The 20,000-nt window shown below is 45.1% G+C and overlaps 1 protein-coding gene across 1 annotated transcript in view; it reads left to right on the top strand.

Annotated features, from left to right (window-relative positions):
- The window catches only part of LOC124025281 (ankyrin-3-like), a gene marked incomplete at its 3' end in the record, with an annotated part of 84,118 nt that overhangs the window by 57,247 nt on the left and 6,871 nt on the right, over positions 1-20,000 (top strand). The window contains exon 3 of the mRNA XM_046338836.1: positions 14,902-15,000. Coding sequence (XP_046194792.1) covers positions 14,902-15,000 — 99 coding nt within the window. The remainder of the gene's footprint in view (positions 1-14,901; positions 15,001-20,000) is intronic.

The following is a 20,000-nucleotide window of genomic DNA, read 5'->3' as shown; positions in this document are numbered from 1 at the left end:
TTTGTCCCTCTTCCCCTTTTAGTGTATTTTAAGAAATGGAAATATGCCATTTAGCAGACGCTTTTATCCAAAGCGACTTACAGTCATGTGTGCATACATTCTACGTATGGGTGGTCCTGGGAATCAAACCCACTACCCTGGTGTTACAAGCGCCATGCTCTACCAACTGAGCTACAGAAGGACCATTTATTTGTCCCTCTTCCTCTCTTCCTCTCTTACTGTCTTTTATTTGCCTCTATTCCCCACTTACTGTGTTTTATTTGTCCCTCTTCCTCTCTTACTGTCTTTTATTTGTCCCTCTTCCCCTTTTAGTGTCTTTTATTTGTCCCTCTTCCTCTCTTACTGTCTTTTATTTGCCTCTATTCCCCACTTACTGTCTTTTATTTGTCCCTCTTCCTCTCTTACTGTCTTTTATTTGCCTCTATTCCCCACTTACTGTCTTGTATTTGTCCCTCTTCCTCTCTTACAGTCTTTTATTTGTCCCTCTTCCTCTCTTACTGTCTTTTATTTGTCCCTCTTCCTCTCTTACTGTCTTTTATTTGTCCCTCTTCCTCTCTTACAGTCTTTTATTTGTCCCTCTTCCTCTCTTACTGTCTTTTATTTGTCCATCTTCCTCTCTTACAGTCTTTTATTTGTCCATCTTCCTCTCTTACTGTCTTTTATTTGCCTCTATTCCCCACTTACTGTCTTTTATTTGTCCCTCTTCCTCTCTTACAGTCTTTTATTTGTCCCTCTTCCTCTCTTACAGTCTTTTATTTGTCCCTCTTCCTCTCTTACAGTCTTTTATTTGTCCCTCTTCCTCTCTTACTGTCTTTTATTTGTCCCTCTTCCTCTCTTACTGTCTTTTATTTGTCCCTCTTCCTCTCTTACTGTCTTTTATTTGTCCCTCTTCCTCTCTTACTGTCTTTTATTTGTCCCTCTTCCTCTCTTACTGTCTTTTATTTGTCCCTCTTCCTCTCTTACTGTCTTTTATTTGTCCCTCTTCCTCTCTTACTGTCTTTTATTTGTCCCTCTTCCTCTCTTACTGTCTTTTATTTGTCCCTCTTCCTCTCTTACTGTCTTTTATTTGTCCCTCTTCCTCTCTTACTGTCTTTTATTTGTCCCTCTTCCTCTCTTACTGTCTTTTATTTGTCCCTCTTCCTCTCTTACTGTCTTTTATTTGACCCTCTTCCTCTCTTACTGTCTTTTATTTGTCCCTCTTCCTCTCTTACAGTCTTTTATTTGTCCCTCTTCCTCTCTTACTGTCTTTTATTTGTCCCTCTTCCTCTCTTACTGTCTTTTATTTGTCCCTCTTCCTCTCTTACTGTCTTTTCTCCCGCCTTCCTTCATATTCTGTCCTCGTCCTGAATGGCATCCTTCTCCCTATGGGCCCTGGTCATAGGTAGTGCACTCGAATGGGGAATAGGGTGCCATAGGGCCCTGGTCATAAGTAGTGCACTATATAGGGAATAGGGTGCTATAGGGCCCTGGTCATAAGTAGTGCACTATATAGGGAATAGGGTGCCATAGGGCCCTGGTCATAAGTAGTGCACTATATAGGGAATAGGGTGCCATAGGGCCCTGGTCATAAGTAGTGCACTATATAGGGAATAGGGTGCTATAGGGCCCTGGTCATAAGTAGTGCACTATATAGGGAATAGGGTGCCATAGGGCCCTGGTCATAAGTAGTGCACTATATAGGGAATAGGGTGCCATAGGGCCCTGGTCATAAGTAGTGCACTATATAGGGAATAGGGTGCTATAGGGCCCTGGTCAACAGTAGTGCACTATATAGGGAATAGGGTGCCATAGGGCCCTGGTCATAAGTAGTGCACTATATAGGGAATAGGGTGCTATAGGGCCCTGGTCAACAGTAGTGCACTATATAGGGAATAGGGTGCCATAGGGCCCTGGTCATAAGTAGTGCACTATATAGGGAGCCATTTGGGACACATTGCGTCTGTTTCATCAGTCAATCATCAAACTTTCATTATCGTGTGTCAAACTACATAGCTTTTTTGCCCCCTTTCTACTCCCCAGTTTCGTGGTATCCAATTTGTAGTTACAGTCTTGTCTCATCGCTACAACTCCCGTACGGACTCGGCAGAGAGAAACGCGTCCTCCGAAACACAACCCAACCTAACCGCACTGCTTCTTGACGCAACGCACACCCAACCCGGAAGCCAGCCGCACCAATGTGTCGGAGGAAAGCACCTGGCGACCTTGGTTAGCGCGCACTGCGCCCGGCCCGCCACAGGAGTCGCTGGTGCGCGATGAGACAAGGACATCCCTACCGGCCAAACCCTCCCTAACCCGGACGACGCTAGGCCAATTATGCGTCGCCCCATGGACCTCCCGGTCGCGTTCGGCTGCGACAGAGCCTGGGCTCGAACTCAGAGTCTCTGGTGGCACAGAGACTCTGGTATTATTGTGGTATTATTGTGGTTCAGTGCCCTAGACAACTGTGCCACCGGGGAGGGTCCCAAACTACATTGTTATTCAGTACAGGACCTACTGTACCCTGCAGTGTGTGTGTGTGTGTGTGTGTGTGTGTGTGTGTGTGTGTGTGTGTGTGTGTGTGTGTGTGTGTGTGTGTGTGTGTGTGTGTGTGTGTGTGTGTGTGTGTGTGTGTGTGTGCGCGTGCGCGTGCTCGTGCACGTGCGCGTGTGTGTGTGTGTGTTGTCGTGTCTTTGGCTATGCCGGATTAAGTGATATGACATGCTATTCTATAAAATCATTTCTCCGTAATTAATTTCACCTGATTGAGCTAATCATGAAAATGTAATTAACTAGAGAGTGTACCACAAAATAATATTTATAGAGCTGGTATCTTCCGAATAAACTCTTAAAGACCTAGTAATATTTTACATCAATAGCAGTCAATATTAATCGTCACCTTAATTCAGTCTCATCTGAAAGTTGTAAATTCTTGGTTACCTGCACAAACCCTGGCTAACAAGTTGAATCATCGATACAAAATCGATTTACTCATTTATTTACTTAATCCCTAACTAATCACACAGAATTAAACATACACATAATTAATCATAACTTGATTACAAATTATGTCATGAAGGAAATCGTCCCTAGCGGGCGGAACAGATATGAAAGCTGGTTACACAAAAGAAAAGGGGCTAGGTTTGAGTGAAAGAGCGGGAAGACTGAGGGACAAATGGAAGAAGCTGTGCTATCGTAAATACAGTATTTTATGCATTCTAAATTACCGCCCATTTGGAAAAGGAAAATGCAATAAATATTTACTCTGAGCTGCGCTTCAATAGGTTGGTGGTAGATGGAAGGCCGTGTTGCCAAACCGAGTCCTCTGTCCTTTGAAGAATGTCTCTTGTGGTCAATTGGATACGTTGTAGTAATGTCATGGTGTGGTATTGGTGTGGTATACTTCTGATGACCAGGTGGCGAATCGCATCTCTGCATGTCTGGCAGACATATCAGTGTGGATGACGGATCACCACCTCAAGCTGAACTTCGGCAAGACGGAGCTGCTCTTCCTCCCGGGGAAGGACTGCCCGTTCCATGATCTCGCCATCACGGTTGACAACTCCATTGTGTCCTCCTCCCAGAGCGCTAAGAACCTTGGCGTGATCCTGGACAACAAACTGTCGTTCTCAACTAACATCAAGGCGGTGGCCCGTTCCTGTAGGTTCATGCTCTACAACATCCGCAGAGTACGACCCTGCCTCACACAGGAAGCGGCACAGGTCCTAATCCAGGCACTTGTCATCTCCCGTCTGGATTACTGCAACTCGCTGTTGGCTGGGCTCCCTACCTGTGCCATTAAACCCCTACAACTCATCCAGAACGCCGCAGCCCGTCTAGTGTTCAACCTTCCCAAGTTCTCTCACGTCACCCCGCTCCTCCGCTCTCTCCACTGGCTTCCAGTTGAAGCTCGCATCCGCTACAAGACCATGGTGCTTGCCTACGGAGCTGTGAGGGGAACGGCACCTCAGTACCTCCAGGCTCTGATCAGGCCCTACACCCAAATAAGGGCACTGCGTTCATCCACCTCTGGCCTGCTCGCCTCCCTACCACTGAGGAAGTACAGTTCCCGCTCAGCTCAGTCAAAACTGTTCGCTGCTCTGGCTCCCCAATGGTGGAACAAACTCCCTCACGACGCCAGGACAGCGGAGTCAATCACCACCTTCCGGAGACACTTGAAACCCCACCTCTTTAAGGAATACCTAGGATAGGATAAAGTAATCCTTCTCACCCCCCTCCCCCCTTAAAATATTTAGATGCACTATTGTAAAGTGGTTGTTCCACTGGATGTCATAAGGTGAATGCACCAATTTGTAAGTCGCTCTGGATAAGAGCGTCTGCTAAATGACTTAAATGTAAATGTAAATGTAAATGGTAGACGGGATACTCTGTCTGTTCCTTCCTAACCTGTGTTTGCAGCTGCGGTCGCTAACTCAACGGCTAGGAGGTATCACTTCTGTAGTGAATAAGAGTTCAAATTTCATACCATTCTCAACCAAAGCTCACACTGATGTTGGCTTCGTTCTGTAGTTATTATCTGTTATTATTCTGACATAGGACTGTCGTCCTACATCCCCGGAACAGATATTTCTATTGTCATCAAGGGCTTATATAGGAAGGGAGAGGAGGGCGTGTTTGAAAAGTTTTATAGCCCATGTCCTTTCACAGGGGCGGGCCACTGATTGAGCAGAGCCCTACCTTATGAAAACCCAAATCTCACATTTTAGAAGCTAAAATTACATTTAATCTTTTCACAAATATTTTCATATTCAAACATTTAATATTGAACAACAATTCCATGTGAATCTGATAACTCTGATGTGTAGACTTTCCACTGTAGAGTTTATGTCATCTTATCATTGATGAGAATGTCTCAGATGACAACCGAACTGACATCATATTCATTAAGTACCACCGCATATGTTCAATTGGTCGGATTACCAGAATATAGTTCATTTCCCCTCACCTTCAGATGTTCCCAGAATCTCTATGTTAACCAAGGGTTTTGCAAATGTAACCTCAGTAGGGTAGAGAGGAAAAATGGGGGAAGAGGTATTTATGACTGTCATAAACCTCCCCCCAGGCCAATGTCATGACAGTGTGTTGTAGGCTAGTACATTAGCTAAATTAATAAACCAGGTGGTGAGATGGATACAGGGATCTGTTTGTCCCTCTTTCACAGTTCACACGGAAAAGAGGATTTAGTCTGGTGTGTGTGTGTGTCAGAGAGGTCTCTGTGTATCAGAGATGTCTCTCTGTGTGTATCAGAGAGTGATCTGTGTGTAATAGAGAGGTCTCTGTGTGTGTTGGAGTGGTCTCTCTGTATTAGAGAGGTCTCTCTGTGTGTGTTAGAGTGGTCTCTGTGTATTAGAGAGGTCTCTGTGGGTGTGTTAGAGTGGTCTCTGTGTATTAGAGAGGTCTCTGTGTGTGTGTGTTAGAGAGGTCTCTCTGTGTGTGTTAGAGTGGTCTCTGTGTATTAGAGAGGTCTCTCTGTGTGTGTTAGAGTGGTCTCTGTGTATTAGAGAGGTCTGTGTGTGTGTGTGTTAGAGAGGTCTCTCTGTGTATTAGAGAGGTCTCTCTGTGTGTTAGAGATGTCTCTGTGTATTAGAGAGGTCTCTGTGTGTGTGTTAGAGAGGTCTCTGTGTATTAGAGAGGTCTCTGTGGGTGTATTAGAGAGATCTCTCTCTGTGTGTGTTAGAGAGGTCTCTCTGTGTGTGTCAGAGAGGTCTCTCTGTGTGTTAGAGAGGTCTCTATGTGTGTGTTAGAGAGATCTCTGTATGTGTTAGAGATGTCTCTGTGTGTTTTAGAATTAAAATACCTGATTCTATGGTTCCATAGGGTGTTATTGTGGTTCTATTGGTTCCATAGGGTGTTATAGTGGTTCTATTGGTTCCATAGGGTGTTATAGTGGTTCTATTTGTTCCATAGGGTGTTATAGTGGTTCTATTGGTTCCATAGGGTGTAATTGTGGTTCTATTGGTTCCATAGGGCAGGGGACCCAATTCCATTGGTTTATAAAACCACTGGCATAGGGTGTTATAGTGGTTCTATTGGTTCCATAGGGTGTTATAGTGGTTCTATTTGTTCCATAGGGTGTTATAGTGGTTCTATTGGTTCCATAGGGTGTAATTGTGGTTCTATTGGTTCCATAGGGCAGGGGACCCCATTCCATTGGTTTATAAAACTACTGGCATAGGGTGTTATAGTGGTTCTATTGGTTCCATAGGGTGTTATAGTGGTTCTATTTGTTCCATAGGGTGTTATAGTGGTTCTATTGGTTCCATAGGGTGTTATTGTGGTTCTATTGGTTCCATAGGGCAGGGGACCCCATTCCATTGGTTTATAAAACCACTGGCATAGGGTGTTATAGTGGTTCTATTGGTTCCATAGGGTGTTATAGTGGTTCTATTTGTTCCATAGGGTGTTATAGTGGTTCTATTGGTTCCATATGGTGTAATTGTGGTTCTATTGGTTCCATAGGGCAGGGGACCCCATTCCATTGGTTTATAAAACTACTGGCATAGGGTGTTATAGTGGTTCTATTGGTTCCATAGGGTGTTATAGTGGTTCTATTGGTTCCATAGGGTGTTATAGTGGTTCTATTGGTTCCATAGGGTGTAATTGTGGTTCTATTGGTTCCATAGGGCAGGGGACCCCATTCCATTGGTTTATAAAACCACTGGCATAGGGTGTTATAGTGGTTCTATTGGTTCCATAGGGTGTTATAGTGGTTCTATTTGTTCCATAGGGTGGTATAGTGGTTATATTGGTTCCATAGGGTGTAATTGTGGTTCTATTGGTTCCATAGGGCAGGGGACCCCATTCCATTGGTTTATAAAACTACTGGCATAGGGTGTTATAGTGGTTCTATTGGTTCCATAGGGTGTTATAGTGGTTGTATTGGTTCCATAGGGTGTTATAGTGGTTCTATTGGTTCCATAGGGTGTAATTGCGGTTCTATTGGTTCCATAGGGCAGGGGACCCCATTCCATTGGTGTATAAAACCACTGGCATAGGTTGTTATAGTGGTTCTATTGGTTCCATAGGGTGTTATAGTGGTTCTATTTGTTCCATAGGGTGTTATAGTGGTTCTATTGGTTCCATAGGGTGTAATTGTGGTTCTATTGGTTCCATAGGGCAGGGGACCCCATTCCATTGGTTTATAAAACCACTGGCATAGGGTGTTATAGTGGTTCTATTGGTTCCATAGGGTGTTATAGTGGTTCTATTGGTTCCGTAGGGTGTTATAGTGGTTCTATTGGTTCCATAGGGTGTTATAGTGGTTCTATTGGTTCCATAGGGTGTTATAGTGGTTCTATTGGTTCCATAGGGTGTTATAGTGGTTCTATTGGTTCCATAGGGTGTTATAGTGGTTCTATTGGTTCCGTAGGGTGTTATAGTGGTTCTATTGGTTCCATAGGGTGTTATAGTGGTTCTATAGGTTCCATAGGGTGTTATAATGGTTCTATTGGTTCCATATGGTGTAATTGTGGTTCTATTGGTTACATAGAGTGTTATAGTGGTTATATTGGATCCATAGGGTGTTATTGTGGTTCTATCGGTTCCCTTGTGTGTTATAGTGGTTCTATTGGTTCCATAGGGTGTTAGGGTGGTTCTATTGGTTCCATATGGTGTAATCATGGTTCTATTGGTTCCATAGAATGTTATAGTGGTTCTATTGGTTCCATAGGGTGTTATTGTGGTTCTATTGGTTCCATAGGGTGTTATTGTGGTTCTATTGGTTCCCTTGTGTGTTATAGTGGTTCTATTGGTTCAATAGGGTGTTATAGTGGTTCTATTGGTTCCATAGGGTGTTATAGTGGTTATATTGGTTCCATAGGGTGTTATAGTAGTTCTATTGGTTCCATAGGGTGTTATTGTGTTTCAATTGGTTCCATAGGGTGTTATTGTGGTTATATTGGTTACATAGGGTGTTATAGTGGTTCTATTGGTTCCATAGGGTGTTATTGTGGTTCTATTGGTTCCATAGGGTGTTATTGTAGTACTATTGGTTCCATAGGGTGTTATTGTGGTTCTATTGGTTCCATATGGTGTTTTTGTAGTTCTACTGGTTCCATAGGGTGTTATTGTGGTTCTATTGGTTCCATAGGGTGTTATAGTGGTTCTATTGGTTCCATATGGTGTTATTGTGGTTATATTGGTTCCATAGGGTGTTATAGTGGTTCTATTGGTTCTATATGGTGTTATTGTGGTTCTATTGGTTCCATAGGGTGTTATTGTGGTTCTATTGGTTCCATAGGGAGTTATAGTGGTTCTATTGGTTCTATATGGTGTTATTGTGGTTCTATTGGTTCCATAGGGTGTTATTGTGATTCTAGTCCTGTTCTTAATGCTTGGGGCCAGTTTCCCAGACACAGATTAGTCCTAGTCCTGTTCTTAATGCTGGGGGCCAGTTTCCCAGACACAGATTAGTCCTGTTCTTAATGCTGGGGACAGTTTCCCATACACAGATTAGTCCTAGTCTTGTTTTCTTAATGCTGGGGCCAGTTTCCCAGACACAGATAACACATGGTCCTGTTCTTAAAAGCATGTTCAGTAGAGAATCTCTATGGCGAATGCTTTTTAGTCAGGGCTTAATATGTGTCTATGAATCAGCCAGAAATGATTTTGAATATTTTAAATAGTATTTGAACCAAGGACTGTCCACAAAATTTCTGCCATCTAAGTTTGTCAGTGGGGACCAACCAGGTCCGTCCCTGGAAACTGAGATATATTTTGTTGCACTCCATTTCCTGGTACAGAAATGACCAGGTATTTGAAACCTGATATTGAACCGCTGGCCAATGAAAGGGCACAGTGTGTCACATGATTATGACTGAGTTGACCTGGCAGAGTGTTATCAGCTGAGGTTCATCTTTGCTCTTTGAAGCCTTCTAAGTGTGTGCTCTATCAAACTCTATGGCCCCGTGTTCTCCTTTCTGAGACGCACCTCCTCCTTCCAGGCGACTCTGACACACTGTGGGTGCTCTATCAAACTCTATGGCCCATGTTCTCCTTTCTGAGTCACACCTCCTCCTTCCAGGCGACTCTAACACACTGTGTGTGCTCTATCAAACTCTATGGCCCTGTGTTCTCCTTTCTGAGACGCACCTCCTCCTTCCAGGCGACTCTAACACACTGTGTGTGCTCTATCAAACTCTATGGCCCTGTGTTCTCCTTTCTGAGTCACACCTCCTCCTTCCAGGCGACTCTAACACACTGTGTGTGCTCTATCAAACTCTATGGCCCCTGTCCGGAATGCAGGCTACTACTTTTCCCTTGACATTTTCAGAAGCTCCTAAATGTGTGTGTCCTTGGTAGTCTCTATGACAGTGCAGAAAGCCCGTACCCCATGGCTCTTTGGCATTTGAATGACTCACTGTGTGTGTGTGTGTGTGTGTGTACGAGCCACTGCCAAGTTGAGCGGGGCTTTGGAATTGTTGGGGGTGGGGGGGATGAACAGAGAAAGGGATAAGGGAACACCTCTCTTTACTACAGTGGCAAAGAAAGCTCCAGGACCAGCCAGGAGGGACAGTAGCTCCTCTCTCAACCCGACTGAGAGAGCCCGCAGGGGGGGCAGGAGGAGGCAGACAGGACCTTTAACATCCAAACCTCTGGAAGACCAGAAGAAGGAGAGATTACCAGACCAGAAGAAGGAGAGATTACCAGACCAGAAGAAGGAGAGATTACCAGAACAGAAGGAGAGATTACCAGACCAGAAGAAGGAGAGATTACCAGAACAGAAGGAGAGATTACCAGAACAGAAGAAGAAGAGAGTACCAGAACAGCAGAAGAAGAGAGTACCAGAACAGCAGAAGAATTGAGTACCAGAACAGCAGAAGAATTGAGTACCAGAACAGAAGAAGAAGAGATTACCAGAACAGTAGAAGAAGAGAGTACCAGAACAGAAGAAGAAGAGAGTACCAGAACAGAAGAAGAAGAGATTACCAGAACAGTAGAAGAAGAGAGTACCAGAACAGAAGAAGAAGAGAGTACCAGAACAGTAGAAGAAGAGAGTACCAGAACAGTAGAAGAAGAGAGTAAAGAAGAGATAAAGAATAGAGGAGAAGAGATTAGAAGTGAGATAATCAGGAGGAGGAGGAGGAGAGGGCTGGGATTCCTCTCGCTCCTCTGGCTACACACGACAGGATGGATGAAGACGAGGACGAGGTGATGTGTGTGAGTGAGTGAGTGAGTGTGTGTGTGCGTTATCCTTTACAACAGCTGTACGTATATTATCCTTGTCTTCAGTTATCAGTGCATGTAGCTCGCTGAGCCATGTTGACATCTTGTGTGCATCACAAACGGCACCCTGTTAAAAACCTGTTGGGTTTACAACTGATCCAGGATCTGTGCCTTATTACAACAAAGATTCACGCTGTTGAGTTTACAACTGATCCAGGATCTGTGCCTTATTACAACAAAGACTCACGCTGTTGAGTTTACAACTGATCCAGGATCTGTGCTGTATCTCAACGGACATGTTTTTAAGAAGTACCCGTTGATAGGGAACAGTCGAGCTGAGATGAGAAGGACATCTAATTGTTTCCTCTAGTTGAATGGGATAGACGTTCTCTTGACAACCGTTCTCTTGATTCCGTTTGACTTGTTGACATTTTTTTTATTTTTTTTATTTTACCTTTATTTAACCAGGCAAGTCAGTTAAGAACATATTCTTATTTTCAATGACGGTCTAGGAACAGTGGGTTAACTGGTCTAGGAACAGTGGGGTTAACTGGTCTAGGAACAGTGGGTTAACTGGTCTAGGAACAGTGGGTTAACTGGTCTAGGAACAGTGGGTTAACTGGTCTAGGAACAGTGGGTTAACTGCCTGTTCAGGGGCAGAACGACAGATTTGTACCTTGTCAGCTCGGGGGTTTGAACTCGCAACCTTCCGGTTACTAATCCAACGCTCTAACCACTAGGCTACGCTGCCGCCTCTACACTCTAACCACTAGGCTACCCTGCCTCCTCTCCACTCTAACCACTAGGCTACGCTGCCTCCTCTACACTCTAACCACTAGACTACCTGCCTCATCTACACTCTAACCACTAGTCTACCTGCCTCCTCCACACTCTAACCACTAGGATATGCTGCCGCCTCTACACTCTAACCACTAGGCTACCTGCCGCCTCTACACTCTAACCACTAGGCTATGCCGCCGCCTCTACACTCTAACCACTAGGCTACCCTGCCTCCTCTACACTCTAACCACTAGGCTACCTACCTCCTCTACACTCTAACCACTAGGCTACCCTACCTCCTCTACACTCTAACCACTAGGCTACCTACCTCCTCTACACTCTAACCACTAGGCTACCTACCTCCTCTACACTCTAACCACTAGGCTACCTACCTCCTCTACACTCTAACCACTAGGCTACCTACCTCCTCTACACTCTAACCACTAGGCTACCTACCTCCTCTACACTCTAACCACTAGGCTACCCTGCCACCTCTACACTCTAACCACTAGGCTACCTACCTCCTCTACACTCTAACCACTAGGCTACCTACCTCCTCTACACTCTAACCACTAGGCTACCCTGCCTCCTCTACACTCTAACCACTAGGCTACCCTGCCTCCTCTACACTCTAACCACTAGGCTACCCTGCCACCTCTACACTCTAACCACTAGGCTACCCTGCCTCCTCTCCACTCTAACCACTAGGCTACCCTGCCTCCTCTCCACTCTAACCACTAGGCTACCCTGCCCCCTCTACACTCTAACCACTAGGCTACCCTGCCTCCTCTACACTCTAACCACTAGGCTACCCCGCCGCCTCTACACTCTAACCACTAGGCTACGCTGCCACCTCTACACTCTAACCACTAGGCTACCCTGCCTCCTCTACACTCTAACCACTAGGCTACGCTGCCTCCTCTACACTCTAACCACTAGGCTACCCTGCCTCCTCTCCACTCTAACCACTAGGCTACGCTGCCTCCTCTACACTCTAACCACTAGGCTACCCCGCCGCCTCTACACTCTAACCACTAGGCTACGCTGCCGCCTCTACACTCTAACCACTAGGCTACGCTGCCTCCTCTACACTCTAACCACTAGGTTACCTGCCGCCTCTACACTCTAACCACTAGGCTATGCTGCCGCCTCTACACTCTAACCACTAGGCTACCTGCCGCCTCTACACTCTAACCACTAGGCTATGCCGCCGCCTCTACACTCTAACCACTAGGCTACCTGCCTCCTCTACACTCTAACCACTAGGCTACCTGCCTCCTCTACACTCTAACCACTAGGCTACCTGCCGCCCCTACACTCTAACCACTAGGCTACCTGCCTCCTCTACACTCTAACCACTAGGCCACCCTGCCGCCTCTACACTCTAACCACTAGGCTACCTGCCTCCTCTACACTCTAACCACTAGGCTACCCTGCCGCCTCTACACTCTAAACACTAGGCTATGCTGCCGCCTCTACACTCTAACCACTAGGCTACCCTGCCTCCTCTACACTCTAACCACTAGGCTACCTACCTCCTCTACACTCTAACCACTAGGCTACCTGCCTCCTCTACACTCTAACCACTAGGCTACCTACCTCCTCTACACTCTAACCACTAGGCTACCTACCTCCTCTACACTCTAACCACTAGGCCACCCTGCCGCCTCTACACTCTAACCACTAGGCTACCTGCCTCCTCTACACTCTAACCACTAGGCTACCCTGCCGCCTCCACACTCTAACCACTAGGCTATGCTGCCGCCTCTACACTCTAACCACTAGGCTACCTGCCTCCTCTACACTCTAACCACTAGGCTACCCTGCCGCCTCTACACTCTAACCACTAGGCTATGCTGCCGCCTCTACACTCTAACCACTAGGCTACCCTGCCTCCTCTACACTCTAACCACTAGACTACCTGCCTCCTTTACACTCTAACCACTAGGTTACCTGCCGCCTCTACACTCTAACCACTAGGCTATGCTGCCGCCTCTACACTCTAACCACTAGGCTACCTGCCGCCTCTACACTCTAACCACTAGGCTATGCCGCCGCCTCTACACTCTAACCACTAGGCTACCTGCCTCCTCTACACTCTAACCACTAGGCTACCTGCCTCCTCTACACTCTAACCACTAGGCTACCCTACCTCCTCTACACTCTAACCACTAGGCTACCTACCTCCTCTACACTCTAACCACTAGGCTACCTACCTCCTCTACACTCTAACCACTAGGCTACCCTGCCTCCTCTACACTCTAACCACTAGGCTACCTACCTCCTCTACACTCTAACCACTAGGCTACCTACCTCCTCTACACTCTAACCACTAGGCTACCTGCCGCCCCTACACTCTAACCACTAGGCTACCTGCCTCCTCTACACTCTAACCACTAGGCTACCTACCTCCTCTACACTCTAACCACTAGGCTACCCTGCCTCCTCTACACTCTAACCACTAGGCTACCCTGCCTCCTCTACACTCTAACCACTAGGCTACCCCGCCGCCTCTACACTCTAACCACTAGGCTACGCTGCCGCCTCTACACTCTAACCACTAGGCTACCTGCCTCCTCTACACTCTAACCACTAGGCTACCCTGCCTCCTCTACACTCTAACCACTAGGCTACCCCGCCGCCTCTACACTCTAACCACTAGGCTACGCTGCCACCTCTACACTCTAACCACTAGGCTACCTGCCTCCTCTACACTCTAACCACTAGGCTACCTGCCTCCTCTACACTCTAACCACTAGGCTACCCCGCCGCCTCTACACTCTAACCACTAGGCTACGCTGCCACCTCTACACTCTAACCACTAGGCTACCTGCCTCCTCTACACTCTAACCACTAGGCTACCTGCCTCCTCTACACTCTAACCACTAGGCTACCCTGCCTCCTCTACACTCTAACCACTAGGCTACCCCGCCGCCTCTACACTCTAACCACTAGGCTACGCTGCCACCTCTACACTCTAACCACTAGGCTACCTGCCTCCTCTACACTCTAACCACTAGGCTACCTGCCTCCTCTACACTCTAACCACTAGGCTACCTGCCTCCTCTACACTCTAACCACTAGGCTACCCTGCCTCCTCTACACTCTAACCACTAGGCTACCCCGCCGCCTCTACACTCTAACCACTAGGCTACGCTGCCACCTCTACACTCTAACCACTAGGCTACCTGCCTCCTCTACACTCTAACCACTAGGCTACCTGCCTCCTCTACACTCTAACCACATGGCTATGCTGCCGCCCCTGGTGTCAGGAAATCCTGACTTCCGTTTCAACTTTTAAAGGTCTTCAAGCCCCCCAAAAGGCACTAAAAATACACAGAAGTGACCTGTGTTTGTTGTTGTGGAACGGGCTGAATATCTTGGTTCTCGTGTTACCATCTCTAACTGTCTCAGGTTGTCTCCCAAATGGAAACCTATAGGGTCTTGGTCAAAAGTAGTGCACTATAAAGGGAACACGGTTTTTATGTTTATATCACTGACCTGAGACCTGTGTTTCTTGTTGTAGAAGGCTTTGAATGCCTTAGTTCTTATGTTTATATCACTGACCTGAGACCTGTGTTTCTTGTTGTAGAAGGGTTTGAATGCCTTAGTTCTTATGTTTATATCACTGACCCGAGACCTGTGTTTCTTGTTATAGAAGGGTTTGAATGCCTTAGTTCTTATGTTTATCAACTGATTCCAGGCCTGTCTCTCTCTCTCTGTGTTATAGAATGGTCAAAAGTAGTGCACTATAAAGGGAACAAGGTTACATTTTTAGTTATTATGTTTAATAATCTGACCTGAGACCTGTGTTTCTCTGTTCCAGAATGGTCTGAATGCCTTAGTTATTATGTTTAATAATCTGACCTGAGACCTGTGTTTCTCTGTTCCAGAATGGTCTGAATGCCTTAGTTATTATGTTTAATAATCTGACCTGAGACCTGTGTTTCTCTGTTCCAGAACGGTCTGAATGCGCTGCACCTGGCAGCTAAGGAGGGCCATGAGGACCTGGTGGAAGAACTACTGGAGAGAGGCTCCGCCGTCGACTCTGCTACTAAGGTACAGGAAGTAAATGTCAGGAAGTAAACCCCAAATTCCAATTGAATAATTAAAAAAAAATATATATTTTCAAATGACTTCTCAATAACCTGAAGCTATTTATGACATTTTCTTTTTTTTTTTGGGGGTACAAAAAAAACAGTTACAGCCTCAGTGTTCACAGTAAAACTGTAACTTAAAGCAGCTACGGCCTCAGTGTTCACAGTAAAACTGTAACTTAAAGCAGCTCCAGCCTCAGTGTTCACAGTAAATCTGTAACTTAAAGCAGCTACGGCCTCAGTATTCACAGTAAATCTGTAACTTAAAGCAGCTACAGCCTCAGTGTTCACAGTAAAACTGTAACTTAAAGCAGCTACAGCCTCAGTGTTCACAGTAAATCTGTAACTTAAAGAAGCTACAGCCTCAGTGTTCACAGTAAAACTGTAACTTAAAGCAGCTACAGCCTCAGTGTTCACAGTAAATCTGTAACTTAAAGCAGCTACAGCCTCAGTGTTCACAGTAAAACTGTAACTTAAAGCAGTTACAGCCTCAGTGTTCACAGTAAAACTGTAACTTAAAGCAGCTACAGCCTCAGTGTTCACAGTAAAACTGTAACTTAAAGCAGCTACAGCCTCAGTGTTCACAGTAAAACTGTAACTTAAAGCAGCTACGGCCTCAGTGTTCACAATAAAACTGTAACTTAAAGTAGCTTCAGCCTCAGTGTTCACAGTAAAACTGTAACTTAAAGCAGCTACGGCCTCAGTGTTCACAGTAAAACTGTAACTTAAAGCAGCTACGGCCTCAGTGTTCACAGTAAAAGTGTAACTCAAAGCAGTTACGGCCTCAGTGTTCACAGTAAAACTGTAACTTAAAGCAGCTACGGCCTCAGTGTTCACAGTAAAACTGTAACTTAAAGCAGCTCCAGCCTCAGTGTTCACAGTAAAACTGTAACTTAAAGTAGCCCCAGCCTCAGTGTTCACAGTAAAACTAACTTAAAGCAGCTACGGCCTCAGTGTTCACAGTAAAACTAACTTAAAGCAGCTACCGCCTCAGTGTTCACAGTAAAACTGTAACTCAAAGCAGCTACAGCCTCAGTGTTCACAGTAAAACTGTAACTTAAAGCAGCTACGGCCTCAGTGTTCACAGTAAAACTGTAACTTAAAGCAGCTACGGCCTCAGTGTTCACAGTAAAACTGTAACTTAAAGCAGCTACAGCCTCAGTGTTCACAGTAAAACTGTAACCAAAAGCAGCTACGGCCTCAGTGTTCACAGTAAAACTGTAACTTAAAGCAGCTACGGCCTCAGTGTTCACAGTAAAACTGTAACTTAAAGCAGCTACGGCCTCAGTGTTCACAGTAAAACTGTAACTTAAAGCAGCTACGGCCTCAGTGTTCACAGTAAAACTGTAACTTAAAAGCTACAGCCTCAGTGTTCACAGTAAAAAAGCTGTCAGTGTTCACAGTAAAACTGTAACTTAAAGCAGCTACGGCCTCAGTGTTCACAGTAAAACTGTAACTTAAAAGCTACGGCCTCAGTGTTCACAGTAAAACTGTAACTTAAAGCAGCTACGGCCTCAGTGTTCACAGTAAAACTGTAACTTAAAGCAGCTACGGCCTCAGTGTTCACAGTAAAACTGTTCAGTGTTCACAGTAAAACTGTTAAAAGCAGCTCCAGCCTCAGTGTTAAAACTTAAAAAGCAGCTAGCCTCAGTGTTCACAGTAAAACTGTAACTTAAAGTTTTCAGTGTTCACAGTAAAACTGTAACTTAAAGCAGCTAACTCAGTGTTCACAGTAAAACTGTAACTTAAAGCAGCTACGGCCTCAGTGTTCACAGTAAAACTGTAACTTAAAGCAGCTACGGCCTCAGTGTTCACAGTAAAACTGTAACTTAAAGCAGCTACGGCCTCAGTGTTCACAGTAAAACTGTAACTTAAAGCAACTTAAAGGGGCCTCAGTGCAGTAAAACTGTAACTTAAAGCAGCTACGGCCTCAGTGTTCACAGTAAAACTGTAACTTAAAGCAGCTACGGCCTCAGTGTTCACAGTAAAACTGTAACTTAAAGCAGCTAGCCTCAGTGCCTCAGTGTTCACAGTAAAACTGTAACTTAAAGCAGCTACGGCCTCAGTGTTCACAGTAAAACTGTAAAAACTGTAACTTAAAGCAGCTACAGCCTCAGTGTTCACAGTAAAACTGTAACTTAAAGCAGCTACGGCCTCAGTGTTCACAGTAAAACTGTAACTTAAAGCAGCTAGCCTCAGTGTTCACAGTAAAACTGTAACCTCCAGCCTCAGTGTTCACAGTAAAACTGTAACTTAAAGCAGCTACAGCCTCAGTGTTCACAGTAAAACTGTAACTTAAAGCAGCTACGGCCTCAGTGTTCACAGTAAAACTGTAACTAAAGCAAAGCAGCTACTTAAAAGCAGCCTCAGTGTTCACAGTAAAACTGTAACTTAAAGCAGCTACGGCCTCAGTGTTCACAGTAAAACTGTAACTTAAAGCAGCTACGGCCTCAGTGTTCACAGTAAAACTGTAACTTAAAGCAGCTACGGCCTCAGTGTTCACAGTAAAACTGTAACTTAAAGCAGCTACGGCCTCAGTGTTCACAGTAAAAGTAAAACTGCCTCAGTGTTCACAGTAAAACTGTAACTTAAAGCAGCTACGGCCTCAGTGTTCACAGTAAAACTGTAACTTAAAGCAGCTACGGCCTCAGTGTTCACAGTAAAACTGTAACTTAAAGCAGCTACGGCCTCAGTGTTCACAGTAAAACTGTAACTTAAAGTAGCTCCGGCCTCAGTGTTCACAGTAAAACTGTAACTTAAAGCAGCTCCGGCCTCAGTGTTCACAGTAAAAGTTTAACTCAAAGTAGCTCCGGCCTCAGTGTTCACAGTAAAACTGTAACTTAAAGCAGCTACGGCCTCAGTGTTCACAGTAAAACTGTAACTTAAAGCAGCTACGGCCTCAGTGTTCACAGTAAAACTGTAACTTAAAGCAGCTACGGCCTCAGTGTTCACAGTAAAACTGTAACTTAAAGCAGCTACGGCCTCAGTGTTCACAGTAAAACTGTAACTTAAAGCAGCTACGGCCTCAGTGTTCACAGTAAAACTGTAACTTAAAGCAGCTACGGCCTCAGTGTTCACAGTAAAACTGTAAAACTACGGCCTCAGTGTTCACAGTAAAACTGTAACTTAAAGCAGCTACGGCCTCAGTGTTCACAGTAAAACTGTAACTTAAAAGCAGCCTCAGTGTTCACAGTAAAACCTCAGTGTTCAGTGTTCACAGTAAAACTGTAACTTAAAGCAGCTACGGCCTCAGTGTTCACAGTAAAACTGTAACTTAAAGCAGCTACGGCCTCAGTGTTCACAGTAAAACTGTAACTTAAAAACAGCTACGGCCTCAGTGTTCACAGTAAAACTGTAAAAACTGTAACTTAAAGCAGCTACGGCCTCAGTGTTCACAGTAAAACTGTAAAAACAGTAAAACTGTAACTTAAAGCAGCTACGGCCTCAGTGTTCACAGTAAAACTGTAACTTAAAGCAGCTACGGCCTCAGTGTTCACAGTAAAACTGTAACTTAAAGCAGCTACGGCCTCAGTGTTCACAGTAAAAGTAAAAACAGTACGGCCTCAGTGTTCAAAGCAGCTACGGCTCAGTGTTCACAGTAAAACTGTAAAGCAGCTACGGCCTCAGTGTTCACAGTAAAACTGTAACTTAAAGCAGCTACGGCCTCAGTGTTCACAGTAAAACTGTAACTTAAAGCAGCTACGGCCTCAGTGTTCACAGTAAAACTGTAAAACAGTGTTCACAGTAAAACTTAAAGCAGCTACGGCCTCAGTGTTCACAGTAAAACTGTAACTTAAAGCAGCTACGGCCTCAGTGTTCACAGTAAAACTGTAACTTAAAGCAGCTACGGCCTCAGTGTTCACAGTAAAACTGTAACTTAAAGCAGCTACGGCCTCAGTGTTCACAGTAAAACTGTAACTTAAAGCAGCTACGGCCTCAGTGTTCACAGTAAAACTGTAACTTAAAGCAGCTCCGGCCTCAGTGTTCACAGTAAAACTGTAACTTAAAGCAGCTCCGGCCTCAGTGTTCACAGTAAAACTGTAACTTAACGGCCTCAAAGTAAAGCTACGGCCTCAGTGTTCACAGTAAAACTGTAACTTAAAGCAGCTACGGCCTCAGTGTTCACAGTAAAACTGTAACTTAAAGCAGCTACGGCCTCAGTGTTCACAGTAAAACTGTAAGTACGGCCTCAAAGTAAAACTGTAACTTAAAGCAGCTACGGCCTCAGTGTTCACAGTAAAACTGTAACTTAAAGCTACGGCCTCAGTGTTCACAGCTGTAACTTAAAGCAGCTACGGCCTCAGTGTTCACAGTAAAACTGTAACTTAAAGCAGCTACGGCCTCAGTGTTCACAGTAAAACTGTAACTCAAAGCAGCTACGGCCTCAGTGTTCACAGTAAAACTGTAACTCAAAGCAGCTACGGCCTCAGTGTTCACAGTAAAACTGTAACTTAAAGCAGCTACGGCCTCAGTGTTCACAGTAAAACTGTAACTTAAAGCAGCTACGGCCTCAGTGTTCACAGTAAAACTGTAACTTAAAGCAGCTACGGCCTCAGTGTTCACAGTAAAACTGTAACTTAAAGCAGCTACGGCCTCAGTGTTCACAGTAAAACTGTAACTTAAAGCAGCTACGGCCTCAGTGTTCACAGTAAAACTGTAACTTAAAGCAGCTACGGCCTCAGTGTTCACAGTAAAACTGTAACTTAAAGCAGCTACGGCCTCAGTGTTCACAGTAAAACTGTAACTTAAAGCAGCTACGGCCTCAGTGTTCACAGTAAAACTGTAACTTAAAGCAGCTACGGCCTCAGTGTTCTCAGTGTTCACAGTAAAACTGTACCTTAAAGCAGCTACGGCCTCAGTGTTCACAGTAAAACTGTACCTTAAAGCAGCTACGGCCTCAGTGTTCACAGTAAACGCACGCCGGATGTTACATGGAATCTTCACAGCGTTCAAGTTTGCACT

Source organism: Oncorhynchus gorbuscha, unplaced genomic scaffold (genome assembly GCF_021184085.1).
Source record: "Oncorhynchus gorbuscha isolate QuinsamMale2020 ecotype Even-year unplaced genomic scaffold, OgorEven_v1.0 Un_scaffold_2216, whole genome shotgun sequence".
NCBI lineage: Eukaryota > Metazoa > Chordata > Actinopteri > Salmoniformes > Salmonidae > Oncorhynchus > Oncorhynchus gorbuscha.
Note: the sequence above shows the minus strand (reverse complement) of the source record. Positions and strands in the feature narration are given on the sequence as shown.